At 38.7% G+C, this 18,506-nt stretch overlaps 1 protein-coding gene across 1 annotated transcript; it reads left to right on the top strand.

Annotated features, from left to right (window-relative positions):
• The first annotated feature begins 12,210 nt into the window (after positions 1-12,210).
• hrh1 (histamine receptor H1) lies at positions 12,211-17,501 on the top strand. The gene is made up of 2 exons (XM_054617570.1): positions 12,211-12,351; positions 15,191-17,501. The coding sequence occupies exon 2, from the start codon at positions 15,453-15,455 to the stop codon at positions 17,097-17,099; it is 1,647 nt and encodes a 548-aa protein (XP_054473545.1). The 5' UTR covers positions 12,211-12,351; positions 15,191-15,452; the 3' UTR covers positions 17,100-17,501.
• The last annotated feature ends 1,005 nt before the right edge of the window (positions 17,502-18,506 follow it).

The following is an 18,506-nucleotide window of genomic DNA, read 5'->3' as shown; positions in this document are numbered from 1 at the left end:
CACTTTAAGGAGTGGAAATATATCTCTTATTATTTAAATTCCGTTATTTTGTTAACGTCTAACGTCGCCTACACCTAAAACTATTTGTCTTGTGAATTCTTAGATAACTCAGATGCACGTGCAAAGTAAATTCACATCATAGGTGCATTTTAGTTCATGGTCTCATATAAGAAAAGAAAAATAGGACAAAGAAAGAGAGAGTGAGATAATAAGGGACTGACTTTGTCAATGAATGCACCAACAATAATCATTTTATCTTCACATATAAGCAGACAAAGAAAATGCACCATTCCTCTGTCTTCTTCTGCAAGTCTTCAAACATCAATAAAATTAGTTACGATCGTCTGTCATTGTACAACATTTGTCACAGTGCTCTGCCTAAACAGTAAAAAAAGCAAATCAGTTTTGTTTTTTCCTTCCTTTCTCCCCCCCTCCTTTAAAAACATTACTGTAATGAATTGGCTTGAATGACAAGAAGGAAGTGTAGTGAGAAGCCTTTTCCTTGTCTCCATTAGCAGGTCCTGTGTTTCCAGAGAGGCATCAAAGAGAGAGGAGCAGGAGAACGCAGGGGGGGAGGCACGCTGTAAGCTTCAAGCTGCACACAGAGATAAAGACCAGACACAGAGTGTGTGTGTGTGTGTGTGTGTGTGTGTGTGTGTGTGTGTGTGTGTGTGTGTGTGTGTGTGTGTGTGTGTGTGTGTGTGTGTGTGTGTGTGTGTGTGTGTGTGAGGGATTAGGCTGACTTTGACTGGCTCTGTTCCATTGTGACAGCAGCTCCTAAGAAGCTGCACACTGCCACATGACGGACAGGGCTTGAAATTGCACAGATAACGTCTGCCTCGCTCTTCTTCTCTCTCTCTCCCTCCCTCTCCTTCTCTCTCCTCTCTCTCCCTCTCTGTAGTGCCCGTGTCTCTTAGCCCCAGGACGCTTAAGCTTTACAAATTTGTGCGACTGAAAAATCATGCAGTATGGACTCTGAAGGTTATTGGCCATTAAAACTGTGCAATTCTAAACATTCGGGTCTGAAAAAAAGTGTGAAAGCTTTAGACAGAGAGCATGCACGGCATAAGAGAAACTGTCATGGAATGGTGTTGTGTTTTTGAAAAGATGGTGTAGATCTTAAAGAAGCAAAGTCTGATGAATTGCCTTGAGTCAGCTTCAGTTGGGTCTGAAGACTACACGTTTGAAAATGAAAACAATCTGTAGGTGTGGAGTTAGAAAGAAGGGAGGTTACCAGACCTCCAACTCCTCACCTCTGCCTGAGGCCAGAGGCTCAAGGCTGCATTGCATCTTGGGTAATGAAGATGCTTGGTTTTGACAAGGAAGAAGTACTATAACATAGTACACTGCTTAATCAATGGAATCCTCTTGAACTGTATCTTGAGTAAAAATGTGAAATAATAAAAGAAAGAAGTAGACTGAGAGGAAAGATTGAAAGGGACAAATAAAATAAAGTGAGGGAGTAATAAAATAAAATATCAGAGAAATTGACCAGTTTAAAAGCTGAAATGGTGACGTTTTAAAAGTAAAACCAGCCCAAATAAAGCCTCTTCTTCCTCTTCTCTTCATGTTCTTTTTGCACAAGTGCATTAAACCGTATTTTAGAGTTTTCTGCTGTGCTTTAGTTGGAATGACATAAGCTTGTTTCACCGGTCAGAGTTTTTAATGTTTGACTATAAACCCTCTGCTAAGTCTCGCCATGCCTGACCCTCCTCATTACCTTCATCACTAAATTAAATCACCAGTGACACACACTGTAATAATTTTGCAGTATAACCATGCAGCTTGCAGAAGTAACTGTGGGCTGATGCTTGTTTTGCCATTATTTCACTCACAATACCTATCCCTTTTGGTTTAAGAATGTAACAATAAACAAATACAATATTATTTTAACTGTGATATGTTTCAAAAGTAATGTGATAAATGCCAATGCTTATATTTAAAATATATATTAAAACATTTACAAACAAATACACCTGCATAGATTGTCATACTGGAGAAACCAGTAATCTTGGAATTTAAAAGTCTCAGTCCTCAACCTGAAACCTTATTTGGGCAAATCCAAAATGATTCTCTGTGTTCATGGCAAACGTTACTGCCTGCCTTATTTGTAATGTATTATTCACCTACTGATACGTATTTTGATCTAAATCAAAAGAGACAAAACATGCTTGGAGGATACATAACGACTCTTCCAAATCTCTGCCGCTGTGTCTGCCAACTAACCATCACTTTAAGTTAAGCTTTTTCTATTCGATGTTAAGGTTACATGGTAATTGTAATCACCCCACATCTTACTAGATTTTCATACAAATGCATTTTGATATTCCATATGCTTAGGTTTTAAAAATAAGATCAGTAAAAACATAATTAGTTATATATAGAGGGGTTTTCAGTTGAACTCTGCTTTCTCCGAGTGTCGTTCCCACTGTATAACAGTGTCAGCACACCTCCCCTCCAGACACTCATCATATGTGGCTTTATCAGTGGTGCTTGACATGCAGCGTACTACTGAGCTCAGAACTGCACACACATTTCAGCCTTCCAGCACTTGCGTGACTTAAAAGTCAGCGGCAGACGAGTGCCATCAGCACCACCGAATCAAGTTTCTATTCTTTGAAGTGGACACACACAACAGTGAAAAACGACAACAGCATTATAATAAAACAAAAGAGTTACTAGAAGGTTTTCTTTCTTATTATTTTAACATTTTTACATATGTGGAGAACATCTCAAAACATGAAACAATGATGCTACTCTGTTTGTGCATATGCTTTGTGTGTAATCATTGTATGTGTGTGGCTCTGAAAGGCTGTGAGAGAGCTATTAAAGCCCAGAAACTGTTAATGGGGCCTGCAGGGTCCTGGGCATGTGTTATAGGTAAATGTGTGTGTGTCCAATGCATGACTATGTGAATCAGTATGAACGCATATTTGTGTGTGTGTGTGTGTGTGTGTGTGTGTGTGTGTTTATGTGTGAGAGAGAGGGGTTTTTGTGTGTGTCCAGTGCAATGCATTATTCTTCATTAGAAACAGATGAGTGACTCTGTCTATTCCAGGACTGCCCCTGGGTTCAAGTCAATCCACCAACCAGGCATCCACACACACACACACACACACACACACACACACACACACACACACACACACACACACACACACACACACACAGACACTGCCAAACGCATTCACATTATGCACATAGTCTGTCTTGGACAACGAGAACTGAGTCAGATGTTCAGTAGAAATTTGCATTTCCGACTTGTAACTCGGCCAGCATAGCAGATTCATCTCTGCATATGAATACAGGAAGAACGTAGTAAGGTACTTCAGCTTTTCAGTGAACTTTTCTAAAGTATAGATTTGATTATTAACAGATGGAACTAACACTTTGCTTAATGTTGCCCCTTGAACGTCGACTGGACAATCAAAGTGTAACAATAGCCACCTCTGACCAGGGTCTTTGGTCTGACAGCTATACCACTGGCTCCATAGACTCTTATGCAATCATTTCAAATTCTGTTTATTATCAGGCTGGTTTTGTGGATTTCAAGCTAGTCATGTTTAAACGTTGTGCCTGTGTGACGTGTAATGGTGATACTTGGTAACCAGAGGTTGGAAGTACATATACATTACTAAGACGCTACATTTCTACATAAAGTTTTTGTTGCTAAATCACTCTGACATCCTGGATTTATCCTTCAAATACATGTTATAGAACTCTCTGTCTGCTTCTCTCTGGAATCGCTTTTTTGTTTTTCTAAAATTAGATAATATTTCCTCAGGTATAGCAGTTAGTGACACTTTGGACTCCATGGTAGCATTGAAAGTTCGACGTAGCAGTGGGGGGCGGGGCTTAGCAAATGGAAACAACTTTTGATTAAAGTGGCCCCAAAAAAAGTGCTAAGAAGTTGTGTTTCCTAATATGAAGAGATTTGCATTAAGACGTCCTAAAGTAAGCATTTGAATTGATGATGAATGATTATTTAGTTTTTTGATCATATTTAAGGTGTAAATTTTACATCTTCCCCCATTTTGGTCTTGATGGCAAATTATCTCAAACAAAAAAGTGCTTCTTGCAAAAAAATAAAATATGATTGGGAAATGCAGTGTGTACATTATTACATACACATACATACTTACATTTGCAATTATTTATTTACTCACAATACAGAATATAACATTCTCACTATCTAAGTATATAAATAATAGCTCATGTGCTGTAATACCTTAAGTCCCCAGCCAGTTGTCATTCAGACCAAGTTTTTCTGAGGTATTACTGGAGGAATTTAAATTGAATTTCAATATGGATAGACTTGCATGATGAGCCTCTCTGCTATCTATCAGACGGCTTTGACTGAATATTGCCTACCTCCACATTGCCCGCTACTCGCTGGGATGGAATTATCCAGTATGCTAACACCTCACAATTTCTGCTTACTCGGGATGGATAAAGCTTTTGCATTTGTTTGCAAGATGAGGCAGCATGTGTGTATAATTCTTCCTAATATTGTAAAATCTAGTTTCTCATTAAAATAGGTAATATTAACCTGATGAGTTTGACAAACAGCAAAACAGCACAATCAGGATTCTTCTACATAAAGACAAACGGTGAATTTGACTTCTGTAGCCTCCACTTCATTGTCAAATTAGCACCACTGTAAAAAGAAGGACAGACATGGAGAGCAAGACAGACAGACAGAAAAAAGAGATGAGAGACTGTATAAAGAGAGAGCAGATTACATAAGTCCTTCACCTCACATGCCTGACTATGTGACTGCAAAATGCCCAAGAGACTGAGGAATGGAGGAAGGCAGCGAGAGGAGAGGAGGTGGGGGAAGCGGAGTAAATTGGAGAAAATTAAGTGGAAGAGGGGAGAGAAGAGGGATTTGAGAGAGAGATGGGGTGAGCGGGAGGAAGAACGAGCGAGAAACAGAGAGAGAGAGAGGGGGAGGCTGATGAGAGGTTTATAAAAAGGAAAGTGAAGATGATGTAGAGGGCGTATGAAGTGGGCCTCTGTCATTCTAGTTAACGCCAGTCGCCTCGCCTCAACGACGGCAAAAAGAATGCAGCTGAAGAGGGCTCTGATATGCAGCCTGTCAAAAGCACGTATCAGATCCAGTACGGCTTGAAAAATGCTGACGTGCAGAAAAAAACATTGAAATCAAGTCAACTGAAAGGCAGATTGATGAACCTATTCAAATTGTCTGGCAGACGCAACGTGTCAGAGAACATGTTATGTTATCATTTTATACTAAATTAGAAAATTGGTGCATTCATGCTTTACATTTTAATTTAAAAAACATTTTAATGATCTGAAGAAATATAGTTTTCTGCTTTAAAATACTCACATTTTCCTTTTATGTTCTGAAGTGGGTTTTAATGCTGAAGATAAATGTGTCATCAAAATAACATGACTAAGTCCGGAAATTACATGTTAACGCAGTTCTCTTTTTTAAGAGATTTGGCTCATGCTGCACAGCTACACGGCCATAAATCTAAATCACTGGAGCTGCTGAGGATTAAGCGTGTTGCTCAAGGACACTTCAAAAGGACAGATGCTTTTTTTTTTTCAATTCCTGTGGCTGAAAAGCAAGCTCCCGACCAAGTATCAACCCAAGTACTGTACAATATTCGAACAAAGTGGATATATTCTATATAGCACCAACCCCAAATTCACACACATGCTCCTAAAAACAGTGCGCACATATTTATTTTTAGTCGCATATGCAAGTGAAGCACTCGATCTGTCAAGCCCAAATGAGGCCACTTGTATTTGAACATTTCCATTTCATGCCACATAATACTCAGAGGTCAGAGGAAATATTCTTCTTTTTACTCCACTATAATTATTACATTACAGCTATAATGACTTTACTAATTACAATTTCATACTCAAAACATTTGAAGATCTCACAAAACATGATGCCTAGATTAATGTACCCAAAGTATATAAAAAAACATACATAAATCTGCAACTAATAAATCAAGCACTTTCTCATTCACAAATGCCAATCTTTCTTTTCAGCATCACAAATTAGATTTTTTTCTTGTCTAAAATTACAGTAAACAGTAACAGTTTAGAGAATTGGACTATTAGATGAGACAAGCAATTGGAGGATGCCACACTGGACTCATGGGTAACAGTTTGGGTAAACCATCAATTAATCAACAAAGAAATCTGCAGTTTACACCGTAATGAAAATATTCATATCTTGCAACAAAAAATATGCTGCTTACATGAATTGAGTAACACATAAAACATATGATATAGTAATTATAATCTAATAATTTAATACACGATCATTTTTTTCAATCATACTCACATCTGAATATGTCCTCCATCACTACCTCACTGTGCTATGTCAATGTTATTAGGTTTGGTTGCCAACTTGCTAAACAACAAGACAATCTGTAATTTGAATGAATATAGAGACCATCTTGTAATAAGATCACACCAGCCTCTACGCTAAATCTGACCCAGGGCATAAATATCAGGAGCCATCCCCCTTCCCTACTTCATACACCCTCTACTTTCGGCGCACTTGCTCAGACCACACCTATGTTCAAACCAGCTTTTGTTTTAATCTCAACTACACACCTGTAAGATTTCAAACTTGCATCTTGTACAGTTGTGATGCTGTTGAGGTCACAAAATCTGTCCTCAGACATATAAACACCTGGCAAAGTACTCAGACCCGCTTCTGTGGTAGTTCCCCCTACAGTAGATGTCTCCAGGACCACTTTACCATGATGACACACACCTAGACTCACAAGGTGACAATAATACCAGCTTGCTTTTGCAGCTCATCATTAAGAGCCTTAGAAAGAATATGCAAGACCATCATAAACAAAGTGACAGAGTTGGACAGAAAGCAGCAGCTGCAGTGAAAGAAGTAAGGAGGTGTTTAAATTGGCAATAGAAAAGAGAAGAAGAGAGGGCTGGAGGGAAAAACAAATCAGAAGGTGTAAAGGATGGGAACAGGAGGATGGAAGAAATATATAGGTCAGCTCCACCTTCCGCTGTACATATTCTTAAATGAAATGAAGGAGTCTACTCAACTACTGTTAGTAAGGTTCACCTTTGTGCTCACCGTAAAGGTACGGCATTTAATGGGTTTGCTTAGAGGCCGAACAAAGGGTTACAAAGTCAACTCCCATTGCTAACAGCAGAGTAAATCCCACATGTGATGGCAGATTAGCCAGAGATTTTCTCCTCTTATCATTTTCAGAGAAACTGATCTACAGGCTAGTGCGATGATTAATAGTGGAGATTATAGGACTGGTCTTGAGTTTACGAAGGCTTTACTGAAGGTTATGCTAAATCCGGGGTTTCGATTTGTTTTGTGAGCTCGTAAATCCCCCACATATTGCCACACACAAGATGATTGCTACATTTCCAGGCCTCCTTTATGGATCATTACAGCAGGTACAGACATGGCCAGCAGATGTCACTGTTGGCTTACAAAAGGCCTGACATGTTTTTGTTTTTTTTAAGGTGCTATGGAAAGGAGCCACAAAACTGCAATGTTAGATTGCTACAGTTTGAAAAACAAAACCCAAGTTTAAAGCATGTTGATGCTCACAATAAATGTTGATGGTAGCTGTGGCATAATGGGGACATAGATATTCAGTTTAGGCAAGTCATTTATGGAAATCAGGAGCGTAAATTATACAAGTGATGTCTGTGACCAGTGATTGACTTCTATTAGAAGCTTCTGGCTTACTCTGAAAGATATAATTACCCAACCCAAACAATGAACTGTGACTGGTCTGTTTCTTTCCTGACACTCTGTAATTATGGGCTATTATGGACTCCCATACAGATTGATCTTAATGAAATTAGGAAGACCTCTGACGCACTCATTCACACAAACATTCTTACAACCATGTGCACTGTGCATGCAGGGCTACTACTCCAGGTGTGTGCGTACACAAAATAAATAAATCAGATTACTACTTACGCACATTCATATCATTGTCTATTAAAACCTAATTCATGTACAGTTTGGATCAATGTGACTACATTTTAAAAAGATTTTGTATGAATTATAGAATCTAAATATCCATTATCCCTCAGCTACCCTGCTGTCGTCCTTGTCCTTATAGGAACTAACTCATTTCTAATTTTTTTATCCAGAGGAGAACTAAGCATTCAGGCTGTTTGTAAACAATGGCTGCCCTCCTGTGTTTATTAATACATTCAAGCTGTCCAGTTTCTGGCCACAGAGCAGCTGGACTCAACTACCTTCATGGTGTTTTTGAAAAGGGGATTTTCCAAAGAGATGTGGCAGTTCAGAATCCAGAAAAGTAATCTTCTATCACCATCAACTGGTACTTTTTTGGCACATTTTTGGAATTTATTTCCTCATTGTTTAATCTTCGTCCTCACACACACACACACTATCTTTTCATCGCATCCCTCTTTTGCTCCCCCTCATTCTACTCTCCCTCCCTGCCTGCCTTCCTTCCTTCCTTCCTTTCTTTTCATGACCTCGTAACCTGCAGTTTATCATAACATCGATGGTAGCAACACTTATCCCCTCACTCCCAGTAATCCAAAATGTTTTTGTTAGAGCATCCAGTGTTTTGCATAGCAAGACTGACATAAACATAATTTATTCGTTGTTACAACTCTAGCGCTTGAACAGGATCAGGTGTGACAAAAAATATACCTGGCAATTAAAAGTCCTGTTTTCTGTTGCATCCCTGTCTTCACCAGACATCGCTCAACTGGGATTTTCAGTCATACAACAGGTTTACATTTCCATTTTATGTAATTAATGCATCTGCCTACAGCTCACACTTCATGTTTTGTGCACGTAGCACCTCTATTGTAGGTCAGGTCTGAGGCTGTCTGATGGCAGACTCACAGCAGCCGCTGATGTTCTGGTGATATGTTGCCTTCACAGCAAAGCTTGTAAGTAGAAAAGCCGATATTCTGAATAGTTTTGGCCTCTTCTCAGGCTGAAGGCACAGTGACGATTGGGGGTTTGCTACGTTCACTAAACATTAGACTTCTGAAGGGGTAATTCGTCCCACCCTACCAGGAGCAACGAGTAATAAAATCTATTAATATAATATATAACCATTTTTATCAATCTTACTTGTGTACTTTTACTTAGGTAACACTTTATATTAAGGACTTATAATAAAGCATTTTTCAGTGTGGTATTACTTTTACTCAAGTAAAGAATATGAAAACTTCCTCCATTCCTGCCTCACTCTGATGTCAATGTTATTCAATTTGGTTGCACACTGGCTAAAAAAAACTAACAATTTGCATTTGAATGAAACTAGAGACCATCTTAAAATGAGACCAGTCGCGACACTAAATCTGACCAGGGGCATGTAGTGGAAGGGCCAATGTTCACTTACTCATTTTGCCGCTTTCGATTTCATCTCAGCTAGTCTTCTACAGCCAATGAAACAGGACCAGGTGTATGCACATGACCTATGAGGGGTTAAATAAAACAAAGTTCAGTTAGTGACTGTTAATTAGAAAATGTCATGTTGCTGCATGTGCAACTCACTTAACAAATAACAGTTGGTACAATAGAATTAAAGTTGATTATGGAAACAGTTTTTTAATACAGAGACATAATAAAATAAAATACTGTAAAACGACAATACTGAGTAAGTTCATGGGAGTGCATTCTCACTTTACTTATAGGAATAAAAAAATATGAATATAATTGAAGCTTAGTTGCGTTGTCACTGGGATATTAAGTTCTGCCACATTTTATCTCGACCAATCAGCTGATGTAAATATTTTGACAAAATTTATACTGAATGTATACTCTTTTTTTAATTGAATTATCTTTAGATACGATGCTCAGTGTGCTCAACAATTCTCATTTTATATGATGTTCAAAGTAAAGAGTGTGGACACAATTGCTAACATTTTCATAACATGTTCAAAAATGTGATGTTTTCAAAATTTTACTACAGAGACTTTACATATTTGGCACTATTAGTTAAAGCTCAGCATTTGTTATCTCAAGATAATGGAAAAATTAAGTCTGATCTCAAACTAATAGGCTAAGACAGAATTATGACAAACCACAGTTGCTCTCAGCTTCCTGCTCTACATTATTTGGTTACAAGGTTTTTATTTGTCAGACACTCAACATAGCTCTACATCACAGTGAAATGCTTGTTTGCATCTTGTGTTTGAAATATAAATATAAAGATATTACATGCAGTATACAAAACTACAATATATAAAAACAGAGAAAATACAGTATAAACAACAAAGGTAATATGGTATATGCTTTACAAATACTAGAAAGAGAAGAAGAAAACACTGACTGTTATTCAAGTAATGCTATTTGCAATGCAAAAGATACATGTATTTTAAGTTAATCTTTACAAAGTAGATGAATAATTTCTATGTATGCAACATACTCTGGTAATGGAGCACCTTGTCTATGTGTGTTTTTTACAGCTGTTAATGTTTGGTGTTGAGAGCTATTAGAACTGTGAACCTCATGCTTGAGTTGATCTTTGTCTAGCTTTTAACGGCCAGAGAGGCATAAAATCCAGAAAACACTCTGGGTCGAACGTTCTTGTAACACCACTATAAGGCCTACATTTTGGTTTTCCAATGTGTTTATTTCTTGGACAACCTGCTGGAAGAAACATGGTCTTGGATGTAACTCTTCATGATATCAGGCTCACCTTTTGCTAATCTTTAAATGTTTATGTCCTGGCACCTTATCAGAAATATGTACTTGCAATAAAAAGAAACTGCTTCAGCCTTTTGACCTCATGGACTTTCCCCCACAGTCATATGTTTCCATCAGTTCGTACACATCAGTTTTCCCTTTGACCAAGCAGCCGTTTCACAATGGTTCAAAGCCCAGTGGAGCCCCTGATGAATCCCAGACTAATTCTCAGAATCAACCCATTAGCAGCGTCATTAGGAGCCTCCCCCCAGTGTGAGATGTTATCGAACATGTCTGATAATTTGTCAGAGTTCTTCCCAGTGTGACACTCAGTGCCTTTCAAGAGCGCACATAATTATAACAAAAAATCTCTATCTACAGTTTACAAATGTCACATCAGTTCAGAAAAAACATCCTCTGATGGGCCTTAGTTCAACTCTTTAATCATTTGATCAGTGCCATGTTGACTGAAAGAACAGTTGACACTTATATAGTTATATCTTTTGGATCAGCAACCGTTGTAATAAAGCTCTAAACCAAGCAACAATAAAAAAAAAAGTTAGATTACAAACACAACCCTTCCTCTATCCAAACTTTCACTTTCTCTGTACTAGTTTAACATCTTTACTTTGACACATTCATTTTGCATTTCAATTTTTCCCAACTGATATTTTTGTTGTGGACTACTTCTTCTGATCCTTTGGCAAGGAAACGGATCTGATTCAAACCTCCCAATATTCAAAAAAAATAATTAAGTTGAGCGTTGGCTGGAGTTCTAAACAGGCTGATGGCATCCACCCAAGACAAACCAGTCATCCTTATGTACGTAAATCCACACACTGGAGATAGTGAGACACTCTTGGCGTGGGTGGAAATGTTGCCCTATGACAGCTGGTGAGCCATAGAGCCGGAGAGGTTGGTTCTTCAGGTACCAAGTGGGAATAATATGCAAAAGTAATCATGTCAGCAAACCAAATTGACCTAACGCTCAATCAGGCTGAGTGAACTTGATGACACTTACATCTATGTTCATTGGACTTAATATAAACACCACAAAGACAACTGCTACTTGATTGGCACAATGTGTACTGGGTTGCATCATTTTAGCTTGAATGTTGTGATTGGAGGAATTCATGATGTTGCCATGGTCCCTTGCTACTGCTGTCCTTAGTCGCCCCAATACTGCTCTCACCATCAACTCTCACTGATACAGGCTGGCTCAGCTGTAAATAAAAGTGAAAATATTGAATATAGGTGTTTTTACAACACTGTTCAAAGATTAGTGTTTAAGGACCTTTAAAGGCATGTTTTGCATCCCTGTAATCCTAGATAACGCTGGGTTCATGACATGGAGGAAGTTACACCCCCTTTGCTCACAGCCTGCGTGCAACAGTATGGTGAATCATACTCCAATCATAACGCGCAACTCCATCAGTGAAAATCAATTCCAGTAACCAGATCATTTTATGGCTGCAAATGTTCAGTGGGATAACATGTAAACTCCAAAGTCCATCCGTCCAAAGCAAGAGAGAGAGAGAGACGAGGGAAACGGGGAGAGAGAGAGAAGAGGAAGAGATGATGTCTGTTCATTTTCAAGTCCTGTCCTTCACTCGATTTCTGATTTTCACCCTGAATACAAGCTGGAATTTAACGGACCTTCCTGGAAATACGCATATACATCATTGGTAAGTGCAGAAACGAATTTACACCATTGCATTAACTTGAACTGATAAACTTAATAGCGATTTCATTATCAGACTGTGTTTTTGTCGATTACGTTGAGAGCCTGAAAGTTTCCATGCAGCGGCTCAACAGGTGGTCCTCTGCGCACAGACTTGTAGTATCTAACACCAGAGCTGTTATTCATCTGGATGAAAAGGCTCCATCAGGTCTCAACAGGGCTGAAGATGAGTCTCTGTCCCCAGCTCTCTTGTAATGAAATCAGACAAGCAAGGGGTCATCACCGATAATCTTGTTGGACAATCAGCGTTGGATAAACATCCTGTCCTTTTTCTGCTGAGATAAGATGAAGGGTTCCGCTCAAATTCAGAAAACACGCAACGGTTCTGTGGGTGGGTTTTGGTTCTTTTTTTTTCTCTCTAACCTGTTATTCTTCCTTTTATATCTTGTTATTCTTTAAGAATTCGGTGAGTAATATATGGTACCTAAATATTTGTGTTGCGGAGGCAGTTATTGTATAAACACAGATGATATGAACACCGCGAGAAAAGATGTTTACAGTCATAGTTATATTTATAGCTTGGATTTTTAGAGCCAAAAAGATTTATGGAAGGAAATGATAAATCATCAGAGAGCCTATAACTGAGTGGGTTCAATTAAAGTTTCTTATGTGAGGCTCAAAATATAAAGCGTGGATTCACAATGCTTTGTGTTCAAGGGTTTTGGTTTCCCTTCACCTTAATTTGTTCAAAATGTGGCATAAAACCGACTTTATCACCAATTTGAAGCTTTGTCTGTTGGAATATGCTCCTGTGAGTGTCTCCACCTGATTAAATTAACCTGGCAGTCAATGGAGACATTAACATCCATCACACCACATCCACAGGATAGTACCATAGTTTATTAAACGCTTCAAATACTTTGGCATTTATTGAATTGGTAGAGGAAACAACATTTTAACACAGGGGCTGATGAGAGCAAATACGTCTCTATTTTTCCAATGCTGCCCCATTTTAATATAACAAATATCCATATATGTATAAAATATCCAAAACAGTTCCAATGAGTAATTTTCTGTGGATGTTCTGCCTAAAACCGGAGTCTAAGCACTGAACACTTGTGAGCTTGGTGTTTCTTTCCTTCTTCCTCCTCCTGAGTGTCATCTGTGAGTAAGCAGGCATCCACATACAGAGATTCAGACAAAAAAGATATAGTCACATCTGTTGGATGAATAGGGGGGGAAATAGATTGATGGGAATGAAACTGATGTTTCAACAGGATTTCTCCATAATCAATACACATCACAAGTGTCCTACCTCCCTCTCTCCGACTTAAATTATTAGGTTTATTTATGTTTACATGTTTTCTTGTTGAGGACAAGCCAGATCTCAAGTCCATATTCTTAAAGTTCTTTCTTCTTATTAATCTATTTATTGATTTAGAAGGGTGGCTCTCCTGCCTACCCAGACATAAGTTGTTTTTTAAGTGGTTGTGAGGAAAGAGTCAATATTAATGTGACGGTCTTATTAGCAAAATATCACACAATAATTATCCTATGTTGGATAATAATAAATAAAAAGTGCTCTGCAATATTCTATACTTAGGTCTGAGTAAAAAAAAAAGGCAGAATGCGTATTTCAAGTCACAGATTCATCGCATATACAGAAACACCAACCTGCCTCCATGGCAACGGGTATATTTCAGTCTTCTCTTTTAAAAAGCATCACCCCAAATGGACAAGACATGTGATAAGATTTTCAAGCAGCACATTGATATATTTTCATATGAGATGTCAAACTGTGTTTAGCAGATTCAAACATGAGAAGGACTCAGATTTTATCATGAAACACCAGCAGCATTGTATTGCCTCCTTTTCTCCTATCACTTGCTCTACTGCTGTGTCATTGATGGGATATGCCCGCCTCCCCTTTGTGTGAGTGTTAAAGAAAGCCAGCTGGACAGCGAAAGAGCAAGAGGGATTTTAGCCTGTACTGTATATCCAAAGGGAAGTGTCAAGCTGCTGTTAAGTTTCTTTAGGAACACACATATATAGTGTATATATATATATATATATATATATATATATATATATATATATATATATATATATATATATATATATACACTGTTGAAGCAGTTTTGTTATCTTTTTTGGTGTGTGGCACCTTACAAAAACACAGGACCTAGAAAGGAGCTTGAACTGGCTACCTTGAAAAATGTGGAAGGCTACACATTGATACATCAGTAATGTTATATGTTATAATATATCAGCTTTTTGTATGTATAATAAGTACTTTTAATTTTGATACTTAATGTATATTTTGCTTATAATACATGTACTTTTACCTAAGCAGGAATTTTGAATTAATGTATCGGTATTCTTACTTAAGTAAAGGGTCTGATACTTCTTCCCCCATTAGAGTTACATCTTTATTCCTCATTGAAATACCCAGAATCTATGAATAAACAAATTGTTTTCATGTCAAACTTTAACTGCTGGACACAAGATGTCTCCTATTTGAACACACTGACAAATCCATTCTCAGTGTCTGTGCACTGAAGGTCTCCAGTTTCCACACCACACTTGTGTGAGTTGCATATTTGACTGTGCTTGGCCTCCAAACAAATATGCCACAAAATTGTCAGTCAACATTTTTTCTCATATTTAAGGTGTTTGTCCTTCTCCAGATAAATGTGAAAAATCTTCTCGTGTCAAACCGCACTTACATTATTCTTCACAGTGAAGGACAGACATTGAAGTAACAATTATATGTGAAACACATTTTTTAGTGATAATTTAGTTTCATTTAACAAATCTTAATGTTTTTTTCTTTTGTTTTTCAGGTGTTAACAGTTTGGATTTACATAACAAAAATGGACTGCCCATCAAGACAACATGGATCAACACCTTTTCTAGTATTTAAAGGATTCATTTTGTAACATAAAGGTGCACTGGTTGTTGTGCCATACAAGGGTTGGAACCAAACTGTGTAAATACACCTCCCTCCCCTCATTTAAACCTACTGCCTCATGCGTGTTTTGGCCGACAGTTGAAGATACACTGTCCATGATATGACTGGCTCTATAGGTGACCATCGCACCTACTATGATGGAATCTGGTCTGTCACCTTCCTCAGACCCTTTTCTCCTCAACACCAACAACTTTATCAACGTCAGCAACAAAAGCTGGAGTGGCCTCCTCGATGCTGACCCACTGAGGAGCAACCACACGCTGACTCTCAACGACCGCTTCCACAACGCCCTGCTGGGCGTCTGCCTGGGACTACTTTCTCTACTCACAATCATGATGAACCTGCTCGTCCTCTACGCCGTGAAGAGAGAGAAGAGCCTCCACACCGTCGGGAACCTCTACATCGTCAGCCTGTCTGTGGCAGATCTGATCGTGGGGACCACAGTTATGCCTCTAAACCTGGTGTATTTGTTGGAGGACGAATGGAAGCTGGGACGGGCTGTCTGCCAATTTTGGCTTATCATGGACTACGTGGCGAGCACAGCCTCGATATTCAGCTTGTTTATCCTGTGTTTGGATCGTTACCGCTCTGTCAGACAGCCGCTTAAGTACCTCAAGTATCGAACACGGGGAAAGGCCAGTGTGATGATAACTGGAGCCTGGCTGCTCTCAATGATGTGGATTATTCCAATTTTAGGATGGAGGTCTTTCACTAATGTAGAGCTTAAACCTGAGGAAGAAAACAAGTGTGACACTGATTTCCGCTTCGTCACGTGGTTTAAGGTTATCACTGCCGTCTTCAACTTCTATGTGCCCTCGATTTTGATGCTGTGGTTTTACACGCACATCTACTTGGCAGTAAGGCAACATCTCAGGGACAGAGAGAGAATTATTCATCCCACAGACTCATTTGGGGAAAATGGGAATGGACAAAATGCCCAATCGGCAGTGAAAAATGACTCCAAATCACCCAAGAGGGAATTTGAAGTTCCAATAAAACTGTCTAAAAAACAACGTTTGTTGGACCAGAACACTTTAGACCAGCCATATTCTCTCGAGGATCCCGATAAATCTACAACTGCTTCATCCAGATCTCACAGGAAAATTGGTGTCAAGGGCCAGCAGACGTCATTGCTTGCCATGACAACAAAGCGACTCAGAATGACAAAAAAGGTGAAAAGTTGCTCGTTGTCTCCTGAGAAGCAGCCAGACACTGAGATTCCCCTCAGTCAATCTTCGATGCTACAGGATGTAATTTGCTCGGAGGCGAACAATGAGAACAAACTTCAAGCGTCTTTAAATGAATGTCACGTCACAGTGCCAAAGTCAGTGAGTGGTGTCTGTGATATCAGTCAGGTTTCAGACGTGCAGAGATACACTTCTGTGCTCTGCAACAACTACGACCCCGGTCAGGCTCAGTCCTGGACTGAGGAAGGGGTCGAAGATGCTAACTTGAACCCAGCTAATGCAGTGACTCTGAGACAGACGTGGCAAAGATTTATCGGCCAATCACGTCAGCGTATCCAAAGCCTGAGGATCCATAAAGAGCACAAGGCAGCCAAGCAGCTGGGCTTTATAATCGCTGCTTTCTTGTTGTGTTGGATACCATACTTCATAACTTTCATGGTCATGGCGTTCTGCAGAGAATGCGTGCACCATGACCTTCACATGTTCACAATATGGTTAGGTTACATCAACTCCACTCTCAACCCTTTCATTTACCCGCTCTGCAACGGGAACTTCAAACGAGTCTTCAAAAATATACTTAACATTCATTCGTGACAGGCAGAGCAAAGAAGCAGATATTCGAATGAGAAGGGAGCATCTGTTGCATTAATTAAATATCTCAAACAGCCTTGTGAGATTTTTAAGTGTAGATAAAACTGTAAATGTATTTTGAACGTCAGTTACTTCAGTTTGTTCTAAATTTTATTTTTGTAACTTACTGCCCTCCGATTTCGGACTCATGGCAACACTGAGGAAAATGTCTGACTTTAATGTTATTTATTTTGTCTATTTTATGTCTCAGACCACAGACCTTTAAACTCAAAAGAATGTAATCTCTCACCCTTGTAAAGAGGAATGGCGACTCTATATTGGCTCTGGTCCAGAGCGAAGGGAAATATGTCCAAAATGTGTTTTTAAAGAAAACCATATTTATTTTTGCACTTTCAGTGTACAGGACCGGAGATGTTACATGGTACAATAAATCTAGCATTTTAAAAACATGCATTGTTCACTTTGTTTTTTTCATCATTAGACCGGGACATGGGTCAAGTGTTGGCGGTGGTTGTTCTTTTTATTTATTTTACCCTTCTTTTGAGAGTCTTAAAACATGCAAGGTTTCAAAAAATCCATTGTATCATAACACATTAAGATCACCATCTTGATAATAATCTGTAGAGATCATCTGGTCTTTTTTATTTGTTTTGCTTTGTCAACTCTTAACTATCATCATGTAGAATAGGTGAGTGTATTAGCAAAGTGTATATACATACATGTGTATATGTACGTGTGTGAATCACACATTTGCACACATTGCAACAATAACAGTGATGTGTCTGCATGGCAACCACTTGGGCTTTATTTGACACTCTTTTTTAATGTGAAAATGTGTGATTCACACTCATCTATTTATATATACTCATTAGCCAAAGAGCACCAAATATTATTTCACAATGCAGTAGAAAAGCAACCATTAACTTGAGGCTCATGTAAATGCATTTGTATTGAATAAATATTTGGGGGAAAACACACAAAGTGAATCCATCAGGCTCCAGAGACACATCATTACAGCGCAATTATGCCTGCTATCCTGCTGTGAAAAACAAAGTAAGTGGTTCTACAATTAACATGTACCGCTATTAAATCAGTGTTCGGATTTTTTAAATGTTTCTCACATTAGTGGTCCATAACTGTATTTCAATGAATATTGCCATGACCCTAACAAAATCTAGAGACAGAATCTAGTCCAGTGAACACAGACGGGAATTGAGTCACTACTTAGCCAAATCAAACACATCGGGGGGGCGCTGAGCTGGAAGAAGTGTCATTGCACTCGGTCATCTCTATGGTACATCTCAGGCAAAATCATGGAGCCAGTGTCAGGCTGGTATTTAGGAAAAATTATGATGTTTTCAGATGCAGGCATGCAAACTCACTAGTGGTGAAAAAGAAAAAAAGACACAA

This window comes from Anoplopoma fimbria, chromosome 17, assembly GCF_027596085.1.
Source record: "Anoplopoma fimbria isolate UVic2021 breed Golden Eagle Sablefish chromosome 17, Afim_UVic_2022, whole genome shotgun sequence".
NCBI classification, from domain to species: domain Eukaryota; kingdom Metazoa; phylum Chordata; class Actinopteri; order Perciformes; family Anoplopomatidae; genus Anoplopoma; species Anoplopoma fimbria.
The sequence above is the reverse complement of the archived record's forward strand: the minus strand, read 5'-3'. Positions and strand labels throughout refer to the sequence as shown.